Raw genomic sequence first — 18,242 nt, forward strand, 5'->3', positions numbered from 1 at the left:
CTCTCTCTCTCTCTCTCTCTCTCTCTCTCTCTCTCTTCGGTGCAGGGTGTTGTGCGGCCAGAGCTCCGACGCTCGGGCAGACAACGATGGGGTGCGGCCGGGGGATCCGACACTCGGGCGGACAGCGGCGGGGTGAGGCCGGGGCTCCGGTCGACGGATTTCTTTTTTAATTTTTTAATACCCGTTTAGTACGGGTTATTTGACCCGGTACTAAAGGACCCTCTTTAATATCCATATAGCAGTACCGGTTGCATAACCGGTACTAAAGGAAGGTTTGGGATTGGTACTGAAGGTGGATTCCCCGACAGTGGCTTCATATTAGTCACCCGATCAGGGCGTGGCTTCACCATGATCCGTGGTGAGTGGTGACTCTCGCGGCCTCGCCTCAACGAGGCTTGGCAAGCAACGAATGACGTCATGAGGAGCACGACGGGGTTCCTTGAGTCGGGTGTGGAATGGTGCATGCACCAAGGGGACAGGGTCCGGCGGTGCTAATTCATTCGCCGAATCGACACGTCCGTCCGGCGGAGGAAACAAGAAATGGGAAAAGTCGCACGCTACACGGCCCGCTGCGGCGACACGCGCCGGGGCGAAGCCCAGTACTAGGATGTGGATGCAGATGAACCCCCTAAAAAATTCAGTGCTTACCCCCACATCTTGGCCCCTTATGCACTGCCCTTGGGCCAACAAGCTGCACCCCCACGGCCTAGCTTCCCAAGCCAGCAGCCTGCAACCCAATTAAGGTCCTGTTTGGCATGGCTCCAACTCTGGGTGGAGCTGCTCCACTCCAGAACTTCAGGTGGAGCCGGCTCTCGGTGGAGTTGGAACTATCTGATGGAGATGTTTGGCTGAGAGGATACCTTCAGCTCCAAAAAAGACAACTTTTAGGATGAATTGTCATTGTTACTCCCAACTCACGCCCCCACATGTCATCCTCTCCACCCTATCTTCTTCTTCATCAGAATGCCGATTGCACTTGAACCCGGTGGAGCTTGACACAGGACGTGGCGGTGCTAGCTAATTGCGAGCAGGACGGGGTTGTGGCGGCGCAAGTCAACAGCGCGGTGACGGCCGGCACGGGTCGCACCTCGCTCCTAATGGCTGCAGGTGGCCAAGCGGCGGCGCATGGCCGGGTCTCGAGGCCAGTGCTTGGCCGTCGCAGGGAGGAAGGAGAGGGGCGAGAGCATGGCAAGGTGAGCTCACGCTTGGACCCAGCAGAACTTTGCCGGTGAAGTGGAGGGAGCGAGCTTAGGGCATCGCACCGACGAGCTTGGGGCAGGCGGCATTGGGCAGCGGAGCGACGAGCTTGGGGCGGGTGGCGTCGGGCAGCGGGGCAACGATATTGGGGCAGGTGGCATCAGGTTGGGGGATGACGAGCCTGGCGCGGGCGGCGTCAGGCAGCTGGATCTGGGCGGCGTCAAGGGTTCAGCTAGGGCCGGGGAAAAGGTGGCGGGAGGTGGACGGCCGCGGGGGTCGGTGGCCGGCGGGAGCCACCGGCGGCAGCCCGCGGGTGAACAGAAGGAGGTGCAGGGAGGGGAGTCACGACGCGTGTGGGGAGGGGGTCTCTCGGGAGAAAGAAGCGAACCGTTTTTGTGTAATCAGTGGCATTGGTGGGTAATTACCCACCAACTCCACGCGGAGGTTCATATTGGGTGGTTTTGGAGCTGCAAAAGAGGTGCTCCAAAACTCCACCCCCATTTGCACTACAACTTCATGGAGTTAGCAGCTCCATGGAGTTTTGGAGATGGGGTGTTTGGCTGGAAAATTGGCTGGAGTTGCTGGAATTCAGCTCCAGAGCCATGCTAAACACGCCCTAAATATGTCCATGAGAAAGCCAGGAAGACTAAACGAGCAGGCCTAGCATATTACCTCCGCTCATTTTTCTCATCTCACGGTTATAGCGGTTGTCGATTGGCCTACCGCGCTTCTCCTCCTCACCCTCTTGCGCACATCTCGCCGCCAGCAGGACGGCAGCTCGTGCTAGCTAGTGGCCGCCACCTGGCTCCGCAGCACAGCAGCACGCTGACGTTCAGGGGCTCCAGACCAAAGCATTTGTGTTGTGCAGGCAGCTGCTCGCAATCTTTAGGGGCTCAAGGATCAGTGTATGAATAGATGATTAATGTTTCTTTTTATTATTTCTTTCTCAATTAATCTGATTTGTTATATACATAATCGGAAAGCCCTAATGATTGGGTATTCTTTTTCATACTGTATGGTTTATTGGTACAACCGGGTTTCAATTTGGGAATTGGAGTGATCGCACAAGAGAATTTAGTCTTGAATCCTTAAAGGTGAGACTTAAACATTTGGCATGTCATCCTATTTCCAATTTCCCATAGGTTCTGTTCTTGATTCCTAAACTATGCAACCAGCAAATTAGTACATACTTAAATATTAGGTTACTAATGGCAGGTCAATTAATGGAATGATTTTATAAAAGGAAAGCACCAGAGCCGAATAGTAGTAATAATGCTAGAAATTCATGTTTGCATGATATCAACTGGAAGGAGGAGATTAAGTCTGATCCAGGATTAAGGAAACAAATTGATGATTATCATCCTAATGTTAGAGAGAGGGTGAGAAGAAAGTACTTGGAGAATGGGCCTTGCCAACCTCGCATAGTTCGTTTTCCTGTGACAGAGATTGGAGGAGTTCCAAGAAGGTTTGTTCCAGAAGGGTTCGATGAGTTTGGAGGTTGGCTTGAATATAGTGAGTCCAAAGGTAGAGCATATTGCTCTTATTGTTTCTTGTTTAGAGAAAAGAAGGATGGCGGATATGAAGCATTTGTTAAAAATGGTTGAAACGGTTATCGTTGAAAGAAAAGGCTACAAATTATGTTGGTAATGTCGGTGGCCCACACTATCTGGCAATGAAGAAATGTGATGATCTCTTACAAACAAAACAGCACATTGATGTTGCTTTCCGTGATGTGAGTGAATCTGCTAAGAAGAACTATTTTACTCGTTTGAATGGGTCTATTGATGTTGCTAGAATATTGGTGAAGCAAGGATTGCCGTTTTGGGGCCACGACGAGTCGAAGAAGTCCTTAAATAAAGGGAACTTTAGGGAATTTCGTAATTTTGCAGAGGAGCAAAATCCAACCTTAAGAAAGGCAGTAGATAAAAAGAAATCGGATAATAGCCTTTTGATTTCTCCTGAAATACAAAAGGATATTGTGCATTATTTTGCAAAGGAAGTGCTACACTCTACTCTAGAAGAAATTGGGGATGATGTTTTTTTGCTTGCTAGGTGATGAGTCGAGAGATGTTTCTTGGAAAGAACAAATGGCAGTGGCCTTAAGATATGTAGATAAATGTGGAATTATTAAAGAGAGATTTGTTGGTCTAGTTCATGTGAATGAAACAAATTCTGCAAGTCTCAAGTCTACTGCTGATCTTAAGTTAAGCCTAAAGCAAGTTAGAGGCTAAGGATATGATGGTGCTAGCAATATGCGAGGTGAGTTCAACGGCTTGGAATCATTGATCATGAGAGAAAATAGTTCAGCTTATTATTTTCCCTATTTTGCTCACCAACTCCAATTAGTCCTTGTGGCCATTGTGAGAAAGCATAAGGGGTTAGTGAATTTTTTACTATGATTTCTATCTTATTGAATGTGGTGGGTGGATCATCTAAGAGAAGGGATATGATTAGAGATATTAATCTTCAAGAAATGAGTAAAGCATCAGGACATAGTGAATGCTATTAGATGTGTGAAAGCAACTAAATGCCAATTGGATGAACTTAGAAGAGAAAAGTGGGGGAAAATATTAGATGATATGCATGGATTTTGTGGCAAGAATGATATTTGCAAATTGAAAATGGAAGATGAATATATTGATCCAAAGAAGCGGAGGCATAAATTTGGAATTACGAACAAGCATTATTATTATCAAGCAGATTGTTTTAATGATGTTATTGATTGGCTACTTCAAGAGCTTGACAGCCGCTTCAATGAGACAAGCTCTCAATTGCTGATTTGCTCAGCAGCTTTTAGTCCAAGAGACTCATTCCATGATTTTAATATAGAAAATTTGATGAGCCTAGCAAAACTTTATCCACATTATTTTGATTATGGGAATTTGAGGAATCTTAACCACGAACTTGGCCTCTACATGTATGATGCAAGAAATGATGAAAGGTTCTCCAACCTACAAACTGTTGCCGAGCTTTATCAAAGAATGGTGAAGACTAGAAAACACGAACGTTATCCAATGGTTTACCGACTTTTGAAGCTTGTGCTAGTGCTACCTGTTGCTATTGATACAGTTGAGAGGTGTTTCTTAGCCATGAAAAATTGTGAAAACAGAATTGCGCAATCACATTGGTCATATATATATATATATATAAGCAATAGTCTTATTTGCCATTTGGAGAAAGGAAGAGTTGTTGAAAGTCACCTTTAAGACCGTGGTTCATCGCTTCATGAAAATGGAAGGTCGTAGATTTGATAATGAAGATTAAAGGTAATGTATTGTATTTTTTTCATTGGTTCATTTTTTCTCTTAAAAAATGAAGTTGAGTCACAATCTTTGTTTGTTTTTTCGGCATTGTTACATCGTCGAGGAGGATGTTGAAGACTTAAAAGTCAAATTGATGTATTTTGCCGATGTTAATATTATTTTGTTAGTGCCACACCAAGTCATAATAAATATTGTTTGTGGAATTCTTCCTGATAGATAAATTTATCCCTTCTTTATTCTTGCACCCCTCCATTTCGGTCAAGCTTCGACACTGACCATGAACAAGCGAGTACGAACGGTGCCGAGTACTAGGAGTGAGATGGCCACCAGGGGACGGGCCGGCAAGTCACGGCCGCGCGAACCCTGGCGCGCGCGCGCGCGCGGCACAGGAGGGCGGCACATGCCGCACATGCATTGACGGATGCATGTGTCTGTCCTGTTAAGATGGCGTCCGACGCCGCGCTCGACCGGCTCGCCGCGCCACCTGTCGACCGGCTCGCCGCGCGTTCTAGATCGCCTTGGATTCTTTGATCGGCCGCTGTCACCCGCGGACACACCACCACACCAGGGGCAGGGAGACAGCCACTGGCGATTGGGTACGCCCTGCTCGCTGTTTTTTACTACCAACAGTGTGCGCCGTGACGAGGTACTGACGTGTGTACGCGCCTGAGCGGCGCCGCAGGCAACATCAGTCAGCCATTAGTTTAAACTAATTAAAGTTTATCTTTATTCAGGATTCAGGACGTACGGGTCGGGGGCCTGTCACGTGGATCATCGCCTCGACCCGTCCTATGCGATCGGGGCCAATGATACGGTCATGCCGAAAGCATCTCCAATACAATATCATTGACGGGACGATGATGATGGGCTGCTGGCCAGGTGTGTGAGTGTGTCGATGACTCGATCGATGTCGACGTCGCAGCAGGCCAGCAGTAGCTACCGGATACAGACATCGGACTCCACTAGATACTCCCTGCTCTTCGTGTGGATTCAATGATTCATCCGTTCATTCATTAATATCTAATCAGCAGGCTGAATGATTAGTATGCAGTAGAGGAAGGAGGAGTTAGGTGAGCTTCAGGTAACTATAACGGCTAGGTTTTATGATGATAAAACTTCTCTCACATATAATGAAATTTATTTTTCTCTCTCCTTTAATAATCATGTCACGTTAGTAAAATTGCTAAGATAGCATATTATTTAATGATTATAAAACTCTTGATAAAATCTTCACTAAGACTGACTTTAGCAATAAATCGATCTATAATAGGCACACAATATACATATAGTTCTCAATTGTTAGGACAATACATGAAAGGGCGAATAGGATATCTCAGCACTGGCAGGCAGGCATACTTATGCCTGTGTGTCGTCCGCGCGCCGATATATGCTAACCTGGGGTGTTTGGATACGAGGTGCTAAATTTTAGGAGGGTCACATCGGATGTTCGGACGCTAATTAAGGGGACTAAACATGAGCTAATTATAAAACTAACTGCAAAACCCTATACTAATTCGCGAGACAAATCTATTAAGCCTAATTAATCCATTATTAGCAAATGGTTACTGTAGCACCACATTGTCAAATCATGGATTAATTAGGCTTAATACTTCTATATTTAATACTATAGTTTTGTATTAGACTCTATCTGTGCAATTAGTTTTATAATTAGATTATATTTAATACTTCTAATTAGTATTAAACATCCGATGTGACAGGTTTTATAAAGTTTAGGAGGGTGCCCCTAGTATTCAAACTTCGATAACTATTACCTATTGATCGATAGATACGATCCATCCATCCACATATGTCAATCGCGTCTCCCAACAAACTGTACGGAGGTCACTGTCGTCGTCGCTGGTAGCTTCAGCGTCACGTCCGGTGTGGCATCCCCCGGGCGGCCGGTCCCCGTTTCCTTCTAGGATTTTCATAGCCGTGGTGAGGCAACTGCGTGTGCGTGCGTTTGGGTCAGCCAGGTAGCTCTAGCTAATGCTAACACTACCATTTCATCCGCGAAACTCGAAAAGAAATGTGCATTCCGCACTAATTAATGGGCCGGCCCACTCAAGTAATGTTGAACGGACGGTTTCTGCCAAAAAAAAAAAGGCTCTCGGAAGGGAACACACAGAACAGAGAGTGTTGGGCTGACCGTCTAGCCTTAGCGGTCCAATATGGCCCGTCCAATCCAACCAACGGCCCACTGTCAAAAAATGCAAAGGAAAGCGGGGGAAGGCCCATCATACAGGAGCCAAGCCCGTACAACAGAAAATATGGACCCATATAAAACAGCCTTCAAAGCTCGGAACACCTAAACCTAACGTGGCTGCACCAGGCGGACAAAAATTCGTTGCGCCTGCTCGTGTCCACGCCAACCAAGAGAGCTGTCAAAGCCAAGCGTAATGAAACCGCTCTAAAGTCCAAACTGACTACTCGGGCCAGGCGGCCAAACCGAAACCCCACACCGTGTTGATTTCCATGATGGTCAACGGCGCAATGCGGCCACCTAGGCCTAGGCCGCCCGTCTCCGAATGATGGTCAGTGGATCAGACGACCAAACACACTTATCACACGTCCATCCATCGCTGACGCCGCAGCTCGTACGCTCGGTAGGGAAAAGGAAAACAAAAGAAAGACTATAGCTAGGTAATGCTTTGCTTGTAAGCGCTGCGATCGCAATTCCCGCGTGATTAGCTGACCCAAACCACTCGACATCATCCAACCCAATCCACCCCGCCTGCCGCCGCCACTTGCCGCGGAACCCGCCCCTCCAGGCTAAACTAATCCCCCCCAACCGTGCCGAGTCAACAGCCAAGTGGTTAGTTAGTCTTAGCGGCTTAGCCCCAGCGCGATCGAGCTCATCCCATCCGTTCCCAGGCCACGATTCCCGGCCACACGCCCGCGTCTCCCGGCCGGCCGGCGGTGCGAGTTTTTTTCACCCGGCCGGTGCGGTGCAAAGGCAACAACCGAGCGCCCCGCAGCCCGCAGGCAAAGGCAACCGAGCGCCGCGGTTGCCGGGGTAGAATGCGGTGAGGCGAGGTGACCGCGCGCGCATGCAGCAGGGACGAGCAACTACCGCTTCAAATCAAAGCCGCGTGGATTAACCAAGGCGGGGTCAAAGCCAGCTCCCGTTTTTCAGCCAGCTCGGGGCCAATGGCGGCCGGGCACGTGGCGGGACTCGGGTCACGGCCGCGCTTAATTTAGCCACCGCCTTCGTTCCCTCCCTCTCGTGCCGGTTCTTCTCCCGGGGGCCCAGTGGGATTGTTTGGAGATCAGAGATGGATTGCTGATCAAGGGACGGGGGGATTAGGGGTTGGTTGCGCAATGGCGATGATGATGAATTGGTGATGGGACGTCCGGGTGCGCGGCTTTGTTTGTTGTTTTCGGGTAGGGGAGCTAGAGTCTGCACGAGCAGTTGCAGGGACCTGCCGCTGCCTGCCGCAACCGAACCATGCATGATTAGCGAGGCTGTCCGGTCCTCTCCTCAGCTAGGCCCCGAACAAAACGGAACAGCGTACTGTGCACCGTAGGTGCTGCCAACAACTGCGGGCCCGGAGGGGATGCTGACGTGAGGGGCCCACCCAGCACAGCGACGGCGCGGCCGAAACCTGGTCAGACAGGCAGACACAGAGGGAGAGCAGCCGTCGGCTCGACTCGCGCCGTGACAGGGGAAAACAGGATCATATTTTTGGCTATACGTGTGAAGCAATATTGTTGGCTACCTTTTATATGCAACGTCGTCCCAATAAGCATGTCTATTTCGACTAAACTTATTTTCATATTGCTAATTATGGTAAATGCCCTACCATTTTTAAAAAATACACATCATAAATAACTATCCCGACATATTAAATTAGCAGCTTACTATAAATAGTTACAAAATTCTATAATTTGCAACTCAATAAAGTGGTTTCGCGCGAGACTATAACACACGGAAAAACCGCATGTCAATGTGTTCCGCCAAACTAAATCCATCCATCCAGCCCAAAAACACTAAAAAAAAAAGGATGCCTGCAGAAATAAACAAAAAGAGGGGGTACTGATAAGTAAAAAGGGCTGAAGCAAGCACCAACTGCCGTGGCTTTCCTTTATCAAAAAAAAAAAAAAAAAACTGCCGTGGCTTTCCGGCTAGCGCTGCGCTGCACTGCACCCGCTGGCTGAGCGTCAGAAATTCAGCAGTCCAACGCGTCTTCCAGTCTTCGCCCCTGGCAAGCAAGACCGCAAAAGCCACTCCTTTTTCTCCTCCGCCCAAACCGCCCGCCTCCTCTCCTCCTCTTCCTCCTCCCCAGTCCCCTCCCCTCTCCTCACCCGAGTCACCTCCGCGCTCTCCTCCTCCAGAAGTCCCCGCACCGGCGGCTTCACTGCTGCGCTCATCGCAATTCCGATCCTCTTCTCCCTGGTAAGTGTTCAGTCTGCTTCTCCCCCCCTTTGCGCTCCTACTTTCAGTACCACCGTGATCTTTCGATAGCGATTCACTGCACGTGTATGACCCTGCTACATGCTTTCCGTCTGCTCCGTCTTGCCTCTGTTCTTCGCGACCGCCTCTGTTCTAGATGGGGTTTTGGTCGCCCGTGGGGCGTGCGCTCTGTTGCGGCATGGTGATTGCCGTCTCTTAGTTGGGGTTTATTAGTTGTGCTGCGAAGGGGCAGGAACAATGCCAGAGATGGTCCAGATGGAGATGGACGGTCGCTTGGGGTTGATTGATGCGGGCATAATGTTCCGATCGTGGTTCGTTTTCTTTGTTCGTGATGTTTTTCCTAGTTCTCAAAACTTCGTAGTAGATGGATAAGGATGGTTATCTTCCCAACTGAAAATTATATCTTCTTGTTCATAAGACCTGTTCTTCTCTGCTTAAATTTGCAGTATCTGTTAAATCTTAGGGGGAGAGAATGGAAAGGGGAACACAAGAAGCGATTCTGTGGTCTCCGATTCTGAATAAGGGTGTTGTGTCATGAATTTTTACTGTATGTGAGAGGAATTACAGTTTAGTTGTATAACGCGTGATGTCAGCCACTCTTGTTTGTATGTCTCGGTTTATTGGCTGACAGCGTTCTGTTTCTCAGTAGCCAGAAGACATAAATGCTTCTTGATAGCCTAGTTATGAGTTTTCATGGGGGACATTCAGGGGCTTTAAAGTGTTACTGTAGTGTCAGAGATAAATGATTATTGTGCCAGTTTAACTTTCTCTGACTACTGATCGACGAGAAAATAAACTGGTATGAGTATATAGCAGAATGTGAAGTACCATTTGAGCAATTGAGGGTAGCAAAAGTTGGCCTATACATTCAGTGGGTTCAATCATAAGCTCGTATATATTCAGTCATTTCAGTGAGACAGTAACAAAATGAATGGTAATAATGCCTAATTATCGTTTTATTGTAATGAGTGAATGTCTGAGTCAGTAGTCACTTGTTGCTTTGTTCCAAGGGAATCGATGTCTAATTGACTGCAGAACAGAGCAGGGAAGTTGTGTTCACTTGGCACCACGATCAGAGAACAATTTATTTAACATGATTGCTGAAACCGCAATTATGCTTTTACTTGTCATATAGTATCTGTTTTATAATGAAGAATTGTATTCCTCTGTTCCTCTTTCCTAATAGTAATGAAGTACTATGTGCTTGATTTGACTGTTCATCCAAACTTTTCATGCTCCAATGGAAAAATTCCAAAATATTGAAGAATTCAATCACCCATCCATAGGTATGCTTGACTGTCATGAACATGACAGTGACGTGTGCTGAGGACCTTAGGGGCTTTGAGGGGCACCTGTCAACTGTATGCAAAAAACACGAGAGAATTCAAATTATTCAGGCATATTTTAATATACTAGCTTCCTTGAGTGGTTAACGCATGTGCCCATAATATGTTTTCTTCAAGATCTTTAAGCTCCCAAGGAACATTTGATTATATCTTTGCATTATTGGTCCATGCATGCAATCTGTGAATAGCTGACAGCTGTTCTTTTAGCATCATTATGTGCTGCCTTTGTATAAAAGGAAACATTCTGGCAATCTAAGATTGTCTTTCATAATTAACTGATTTTTTTTCTCTTTTTGAATGTAGGCATGACCAGCTTGTCAACTGTGGATACTTTAAGTCTCTAGAAGCCATTTTATAAAGAACATTTTGTTGCGACTAGCATTAGTGTTGATTAACATGGACTATTCTGCTGGTTCCTACTTCTCAACATGGCCTGTCAATTCTGCCTCTGAGGGCTACAGTTTGGCTGATGGTTCAGTGGAATCATTTGGAGGAGAAGGAAGCATGACACCTTCAAGCTATTTCATGACAGCTAGATCAGATCACAATTTAAAATTCAGTGGGCATGAACAGGATTCCGCTATGCTTACAAATGAACGATTGACCTATACGGGTGCTGGACATGCTGATCTGTTACCTGGTGAGCTTCTATCTAGGGATAAGCTTCCTGAAAATCTTCTGGAGCTGCAACGACTGGAGAACAATGGCAATCTGCAGAGTAATTTAGTGAACCCAGGGGTACTAAAGCGCACTTCAACACCGGGAGGGTTTCATCAGCAACTGAATACAAGCCTTTCAGAAATGCCTCATGCCTTATCCAGTTCAATTGATAGTAACAGCAGTGAAGTTTCTGCTTTTCTCGCTGATATCAATGCTGTTTCTTCAGCATCAACCTTGTGTCCCACATTCCAAAATCATCCTTCATTCATGGAACCAATGAATCTAGAAGCTTTCAGTTTTCAAGGGGCACAAAGTGATGCTATTTTGAACAAAACAAGCCATCCCAATGGGAATATCTCAGTATTTGACAACGGTGCCTTGGCATCACCACAGGTAATGCTCACTACAGAAATGGCTTTTTCTTTAAAAGGGAAAAACATACATATACAACTGCTACCTTACCTATCTCATTCAGTTAATTTTGGGTTCTTTTCGTAATACAGGATAGCAAAGAGTTCATCAGTTGCAGGCTTCCCTCGTTTGCTAATGTCCAGGAAACAAGCTTAGTTGCCAGTGGTTTCAAGATTCATAAGCAGGTTTCATTTTCAAACAGTGCCACTAAAGAACAGTATCTCAACTGCATCTTACAATTCATTTGAACTGTACCAGTAACTCAACTTCCACACTGCAGGAGCAAAATCCAATGTGTAATGTGCCTATCCCTACTTTCACTGCTCGTAACCAGATGACAGTCACCACAACACAAGGAGCACAGATTCCTCAAAAGGTTTTTGCCTTTACTCTTAGAAAAAATAAACATTATCCTCAGTCACTGTATTCCTTTTGTGCTGCCTTTATCAGATTGTACCTGACATGGTGTTCCTATTTGCCAATGTTTAGATGCCTTCATGGGTCAATGAAAATAAAAGTGAGTGTCCTGTTAGCCGTCCTCCTGATGTGCAAAACCAAGCAAATTCAGCTGCAAATGGTGTTGGTGTGAAGCCACGAGTAAGGGCTCGTCGAGGACAGGCAACTGATCCTCACAGTATTGCTGAACGGGTGAGTTCTTTAATGAAATCACACCTCAGGACAAATTGAAAAGATATGTAATATTTTTGAATTGTTTGTTTTGCTCGCTATCTGTAGCTTAAATTTGTAACTGCAATTTCTTATTTTGCTGCAGCTTCGCAGGGAAAAAATTTCAGACAGGATGAAAAATCTGCAAGACCTTGTCCCTAATTCCAATAAGGTACATTTTTTGTTTTTGTTGAACTTGCCATTAATTTTCAGATTGCAACTACAATTGAAGTTATTAGAATTAGTCATCGAGCTAATACTATGTTCTTAATACAATGACACACAACTGTCTTGCGTGTTAAAAGAAAAATCCACAGAGTAAGACAATAGAAGTAAGCAACTATTGAATTCCAGGTGCTTTCTGGAGTACATAGTTTCAAGTCTGTAATTCTACAAACATACTGGATCTAACTTTTGATCTGTTCAGGCCAACAATAGTCATTACCTGTTTCTGTTTAGCCATTAGTTCAATCCAATGTGGTGCAGCTTGAAAGAAATAGATGTTTAGGGCATGTTTATATTTGTTGTATTTCATTGGAGTTGAACTAAATGCTACATTCCAACAAAATACCACCATTCAAACTCCCTGTTGCTATTGATGCAGAACTTGTTTAATATGGATTAAATAACATACCAAAGAATATGACAGTTTACCTTTTGCTTCGAAAATAATTGTTGAATAAAATAACGTGACAAATCTTTTTTTGATGCAAGCAGGCAGACAAGGCATCCATGCTGGATGAAATAATTGATTATGTGAAATTTCTTCAGCTTCAGGTCAAGGTATGGTTGTGATTGTGAACAGATGTTTGAAACAAGCACTGGTAGCTTTGCCATTTCCAGATGATGAACATTCTTCTTTCCTATTGCTTGATTTCAGGTCTTGAGCATGAGTAGGCTTGGAGCTCCTGGAGCAGTGCTTCCCCTTCTCGCAGAATCCCAAACTGAGGTGCCGAACCTTTTTATTTTCTACAACTTCCATGAATCCTTGCATTCTTGTTCTATAATTTCTACTACAGACTTAACATCTTTTCATTTGCATATCAAATTGCACTGCCTCAAATAACTTACGCTATGAACAGTTCTATAGTTCCACTTGCATTGTAGTTGCATTTGATATAGATTTGCCTTCTGATTTTTCATTGGGATACCAGTAATTCACTCAAATCCACTCATCCATGCACTGTCATGACTCATGTAGGGTTGCCATGGTCAACCTCTGTCAGCTGCAACCAATGCACAAGGACTGCTGGACACACAAGACTTGGAAGATGCCTTAGCTTTCGAGGAAGAGGTGGTCAAGCTGATGGAAACAAGCATCACGAGCGCAATGCAGTACCTTCAGAACAAGGGCCTCTGCCTGATGCCAGTTGCTCTCGCTTCCGCCATATCCACCCAGAAAGGCGCGTCCGGTGCTGCGACCCCTCATGAACGGTGAAGTGAAGACACATGCTCCTCCCATCAGCATGAGGAAACAACTGCTGGAGACAAAACTCAGCGGCTGAAGACGCGAGTATACCCCATGGAGTACAAAGATAGGAAGTTAGTCTGACCAAATTCCAGTTCATGGCTTAATCTACTAATCTGCTTCTAAGAACCTGCTACACATCAGTTGATGTGTAATTTTCCCCTTTCTGCTGTTCTTCTTTTTTGGCCGTATTGCATCAGGGACTCAGGGTGCACAGGGACAGGGGATAGTTGCTGTTTGGAAAGTTTGTATCTGGATCTATCAAGTTTCTCTTTTGTGCATACAAAATGCGAAATCTACCGGTTCAGTTTTGCTATGTGACAACTGTGACCAGACATATCCGAAGTGCGTGTTGGTGGTTGCTGCAGGTGATCATGTGCTACCATGAATCTTCAGAGCCATCATAAGGTGGTGACTGGTGAGCGACACACAGAACAACGGGACCAGACTGATTTTGTGCCGGTACGTGTGGGTTCCTTGCCAATGTGAGTTCTTGGCCGGCTTTCACTCTCGGTTTGTTAGGTGTAGCCATCTGCCATCAGTTCCAAATGATGTGATGTAAAGTTTTGGCAGCGAACGCTTGGTTTTCCAGGAATCTTGTCCTGGAAAATGATGGCGTCTGGCTTGGTGCGCACCTGTTGAGTGATGATGGACTTGCAATGAGGAACCCATGTGATGCTCAGAATCGACGCCTGCAGACTGCAGGGTAGTGAATGCCTGAATGGTGATCAAGGCATAGAGGCACTGATGAGTGATGACTGATCAGCTTACTGAAACAGTGAACAAGTTTTTTTTTTGAGGGCACCCCGTCAGTCAGAAAGGTTAAGGCGCCAGACCGAGCCTGACATGACACGTCAGCCAACATGTCCTGACAAGAGCATGAAAGATTAAGACCATTTCCTGTGATGGTGTCACGGCTACTCGTAGCGTCGCAGGCATGTAGCAGCTAGCATCCGATTATTGAAGCTGAGCTGCCAGCCAGCATGATAAAGACATGCCTCAAGTCATCAGGAGTGAGTGCATTTCTTTTTCTCAATAAAAACTACCAAGTTTCTTGCTGAACAATGTAGAACAGTTCTGCAAAACTGGCCACCATACATAAAATCAGTTTGTGGGTGTTGTTATAGGAGACGAGATAAGTAGATAACACAACTTGTCTCAGATGCTTAGCTGATGATCTGGGCTGTTTCGTTCTCCACGATGAAGCTTAACCCCCATCTCTCAAGCTTATAAATTCTGTTGGAGAAGCAATTTGTTGTTAACCAGATTGAGGAAGAAGAAGAAGAGTAGAGGAGGGCATTGGAGGTCACTTTCAAAGTTCCAATCACTTGTCTCTCCTAATAAGTCAAAAAACTATTTGCCACTACGTGGAGTGTCTCCCAACCGACCAGAAGCTACAGCATTAGACAGTCCTAAAGCCAAACAACATCTTTTTCTTTTCATGTAAATCGGCATAAACCATAGAATTGTAGGGCTGTAGCCAACTATGTCAAATAACTTTTCATGTTTGACATGCCTCAACGTTTGTTTGTGACCAAGAAAATGCAGAGGTCCTCAAAGTGAAAAAGGTTTGCCAGTTTGCCACACCCTTCGCTTTGATCATTGGCCGTTGAAAATTGGATGGCCAAGCAATTGTTTACTGAGTCCACGTCACCAGATAGGATATCCAAGTGGTCATTGGTGCCTGGTCGATTAAGGAAAAAAAAAGCATTAACATACTATGATGATAATGTCTATGAGGTCAAGGTCGGGGCCCACGAAACGCAACGAGGCAAGATGTGTCATGCGGCGACAAAAAAACCATTAGCTGCTTAGATTACTCTTCCGAGGGTACAATGTTGAGGTCTAAACGAAAATACACTCTTATTGCACTTATAAGTAACACCTTCCTTATTGAGTCGTACAATAAAGTAATGGACCTTCCTCTACCCTGTCCATTTCCTATAAATGCATTCTTTTCAGCATAGTGGAGGCCCCGACACCTTTCTTCTCACCAGAGCCCAAATCAATGGCAGTCAGGAGCTCTTGGTATCACCACCCTTCTTCCACCATGGCCATGATCAGTCCAAGATTTGGCACAAGGAGTCCAGCCTTAAGGCTCAGCACCTCTGCTCATGGCAGTAGTTCTTCATCACACTTCTCCTTTGCTGCTGCAACAGACAACAAGAAGGTATGCACATGCACATAGAGTAGAACATGATCGAGGGAGGTATGCAAGTATGCAACTAGGGGCTCTGGTTCAGCTGTTCTGATTTGTTTTACAAATTGGTAGGTGTTTGAAGATCAGTTGAGAGGCATAGTATGCTACAAAGATGAGAAGGGGGAGATGATCTGCGAAGGGTACGACGAAGGCCCCAGGCTTGGAATGCAGTTGCTGGAGAAGGCCTGCTTCCCATGGTAAGAATCTGAATTCTGAACACTGCTTCTTCATACTTCGTATGTTGGCAAGAGTGTTGTCTGATTAGATATTCTACTGTCCTTCTTATGTTGTGAAATTGTAGGCCTGTGGGAGTTCAGGTCACTGATTTCATCCAGCTTACAACGCTCCCTGTTTTTCAAGAGTGATCACAAGAGCCAGCTCTGAACATGGAGCTGATCATGTAAGCATAGTTATCTAGACTCTAGAGTGATGATGTGTAAAAATAACTGCAAAGGTGTAGCACTTGGTTGCTTATATGGCTCCTCCTGTTCCATTCCCCTCTAGCTCAAAAGGGGATGGAGCAGGGGAATTGAAGCCGTGTATTGAAGATATGGCATTGCAGTAGCACGGTAGACTGAACATATATAGTTTGGTTCATTTATCTTCCCAATTTACATATATAGTTTCTGCAAGGATGAGATGGTATGTACCCTACTTTTGTTGGTACAAAGCGAGCAAAAGAGATCTGAATAATCAGAGCATGGCCACATGTCCACATGAGAGTTGCAGATGATCATGTTCCCTCATCTGACAGAGCGGAACTCTTGTTTGTCCAATGCATCTGAGCCAGCAATAACATCGTTAAACAATGGAAATGCACACACAAAAAGAAACCATTTGATATGGTCAACATACTGCAGTCTGTTGTTAATGCAACTCTCATGTCTCATGTGGACATGTGTGGTCTTGAAGCTGAAGGGCCTTTGTGCATGTCGACATCACCAGAGGCACAGCCATCTCAGTATCCTTTGATACCTTGTCAACATCAGTTATGAGCTTAAAGAAGATAGTCTCTTGGGCTCTTGGCCTTTAGCAAAGATTTTACTTTCCTAACTTTGCAGGAACCCCATCTTTGAGTATCCCAAATTCTTAATTTGGAGGAGAATTTCATGAGTAAACAGTTCGAACTTTAAGCGAAATTCCTAATATGAGGAGAGAGGACCATGAGGTACAAACAGACAGGGCATGATGACTTTGCAATTCCAACACAGACGAGTCTAAGCACAGCAGAGGACAGGGGCGGACCTAGGAAAAAGAGAGCAACAAGATTAAGAAAGATTTAACATGGTGAAATTTGCTAATTACTACAGCATCAAAAAATTGAGCGAGGGCCTGTGCCCTCACTCCCCTCAACGTAGGCTCCCCTGAGGGTGGAAGTGTGGCATAGGGTGAGCACTAGCTGGCAGAAAAACTCAAGGCTCGTGAGCCGACTTAGCTCGTTGATGGAGGTTCGTCTCGGCTCGACTCAGCTCTACTTCTTAAACAAGCCAAACCTTGATTTCAACTCATTTTCTTAATGCTCGTATGCTCGTGAGGTGTTCGATTAACTCATGAGGCTGAATAATTATAATAATACCAAAATTTTATCTTATTATTATTATTATTATTTGGCTAAAATAAATTTGCTATTCAACTTTTAAGTCAAATATGGTAGTAATTAAGTCTGTTTTAAGTCTCCAAACGCCTATGTCATTTTAATTTATTGACTTATGTTCAATATTTTTATATATTATAAACATGATTAAATTATTATATATTACTATATTAGTTAACATCTCATTTGACCTTAATATTAATGTTGAACAATACTCAGCTCATGAGTCGAATGAGCCGGCTCGAACTTTGCTAACAAACCGAATCAAACTTAATTTTTAGCTTGTAATCCTTAATGAGCCCAGCTGAGCTAGCTCGCAACCAAACAAGCCATAACAAACCGAGCTGAATCGTTAGCCAACCGTAGTAAGCACTACCAAAAAGTTCTAAGGTGTTTGTAAGGTTTTGGTGTCGCTTGCATTAGACGAATTGGAATGAAAAATGTACCATCGGATATTCCAATAACCCACTTGAGAAGCGTCGGAGCAACCATCGGAGTAATTGGTATAATGGGAAAAATAAGGAAAAATCTCAAGTGCATCAGATGATCTGATGGGTTAATTTTACAAGTGTCAGAGCAATTCGCTAAGGAGGCAGAGGAAACCCTATAGCACATGATGTTCTGATGCCATATGAAGTTGACCATTGGACAAAGTATATTCTCTTTGAGAAGTTCCAGAGAGGTTTTGGGCAAAAATCCTTCAGCACCAAATGATCCGACGGCTCCATCGGAGAAAACATCGGAGCAATGACGTCAGGGGGATTCAATGGCTATGTGACGTGAACAGTGACATCGGAGATCCGATGGGGGCATTGGATAAAGGGTCGGATGAATTCCCGAGGAACTTGTGTGTGGGGAGCCAACAGCTAATTGCACATGATGTTCTGATGCAGGCTAAAAATTGACCATCGGAACATCCGATGGTATCCTTTTTCACTAGCCGTTGGAGCAACAGCTCTTTGAGCCCTTGGGGCTATTTATACCCCCACCACTCACTTGTTTGGAGTTATAGGAGTGTCCAAG

At 45.2% G+C, this 18,242-nt stretch overlaps 2 protein-coding genes across 2 annotated transcripts; both read left to right on the plus strand.

Moving 5' to 3' along the window:
- The first annotated feature begins 8,651 nt into the window (after positions 1-8,651).
- LOC101757684 (transcription factor bHLH110) lies at positions 8,652-13,741 on the plus strand. Its single transcript, XM_004964549.4, has 9 exons — positions 8,652-8,856; positions 10,524-11,273; positions 11,384-11,476; positions 11,572-11,667; positions 11,781-11,939; positions 12,064-12,129; positions 12,675-12,740; positions 12,838-12,906; positions 13,159-13,741. The coding sequence occupies exons 2-9, from the start codon at positions 10,617-10,619 to the stop codon at positions 13,393-13,395; spliced, it is 1,443 nt and encodes a 480-aa protein (XP_004964606.1). The 5' UTR covers positions 8,652-8,856; positions 10,524-10,616; the 3' UTR covers positions 13,396-13,741.
- Positions 13,742-15,305: 1,564 nt separating this feature from the next.
- On the plus strand, positions 15,306-16,318 carry LOC101757283. The gene is made up of 3 exons (XM_004964548.4): positions 15,306-15,595; positions 15,698-15,822; positions 15,927-16,318. The coding sequence occupies exons 1-3, from the start codon at positions 15,434-15,436 to the stop codon at positions 15,988-15,990; spliced, it is 351 nt and encodes a 116-aa protein (XP_004964605.1). The 5' UTR covers positions 15,306-15,433; the 3' UTR covers positions 15,991-16,318.
- The last annotated feature ends 1,924 nt before the right edge of the window (positions 16,319-18,242 follow it).

Source organism: Setaria italica, chromosome IV (genome assembly GCF_000263155.2).
Source record: "Setaria italica strain Yugu1 chromosome IV, Setaria_italica_v2.0, whole genome shotgun sequence".
Lineage (NCBI taxonomy): Eukaryota > Viridiplantae > Streptophyta > Magnoliopsida > Poales > Poaceae > Setaria > Setaria italica.

Coding starts and splice junctions, on each gene's coding strand:
- LOC101757684 (XM_004964549.4), top strand. CDS start 10,617: ATGGACTATTCTGCTGGTTCCTACTTCTCAACATGGCCTGTCAATTCT. Junction 11,940..12,063: donor CTCACAGTATTGCTGAACGG/GTGAGTTCTTTA, acceptor ATTTTGCTGCAG/CTTCGCAGGGAAAAAATTTC. Junction 12,741..12,837: donor TTCTTCAGCTTCAGGTCAAG/GTATGGTTGTGA, acceptor GCTTGATTTCAG/GTCTTGAGCATGAGTAGGCT.
- LOC101757283 (XM_004964548.4), top strand. CDS start 15,434: ATGGCAGTCAGGAGCTCTTGGTATCACCACCCTTCTTCCACCATGGCC. Junction 15,596..15,697: donor CTGCAACAGACAACAAGAAG/GTATGCACATGC, acceptor ACAAATTGGTAG/GTGTTTGAAGATCAGTTGAG. Junction 15,823..15,926: donor GAGAAGGCCTGCTTCCCATG/GTAAGAATCTGA, acceptor GTGAAATTGTAG/GCCTGTGGGAGTTCAGGTCA.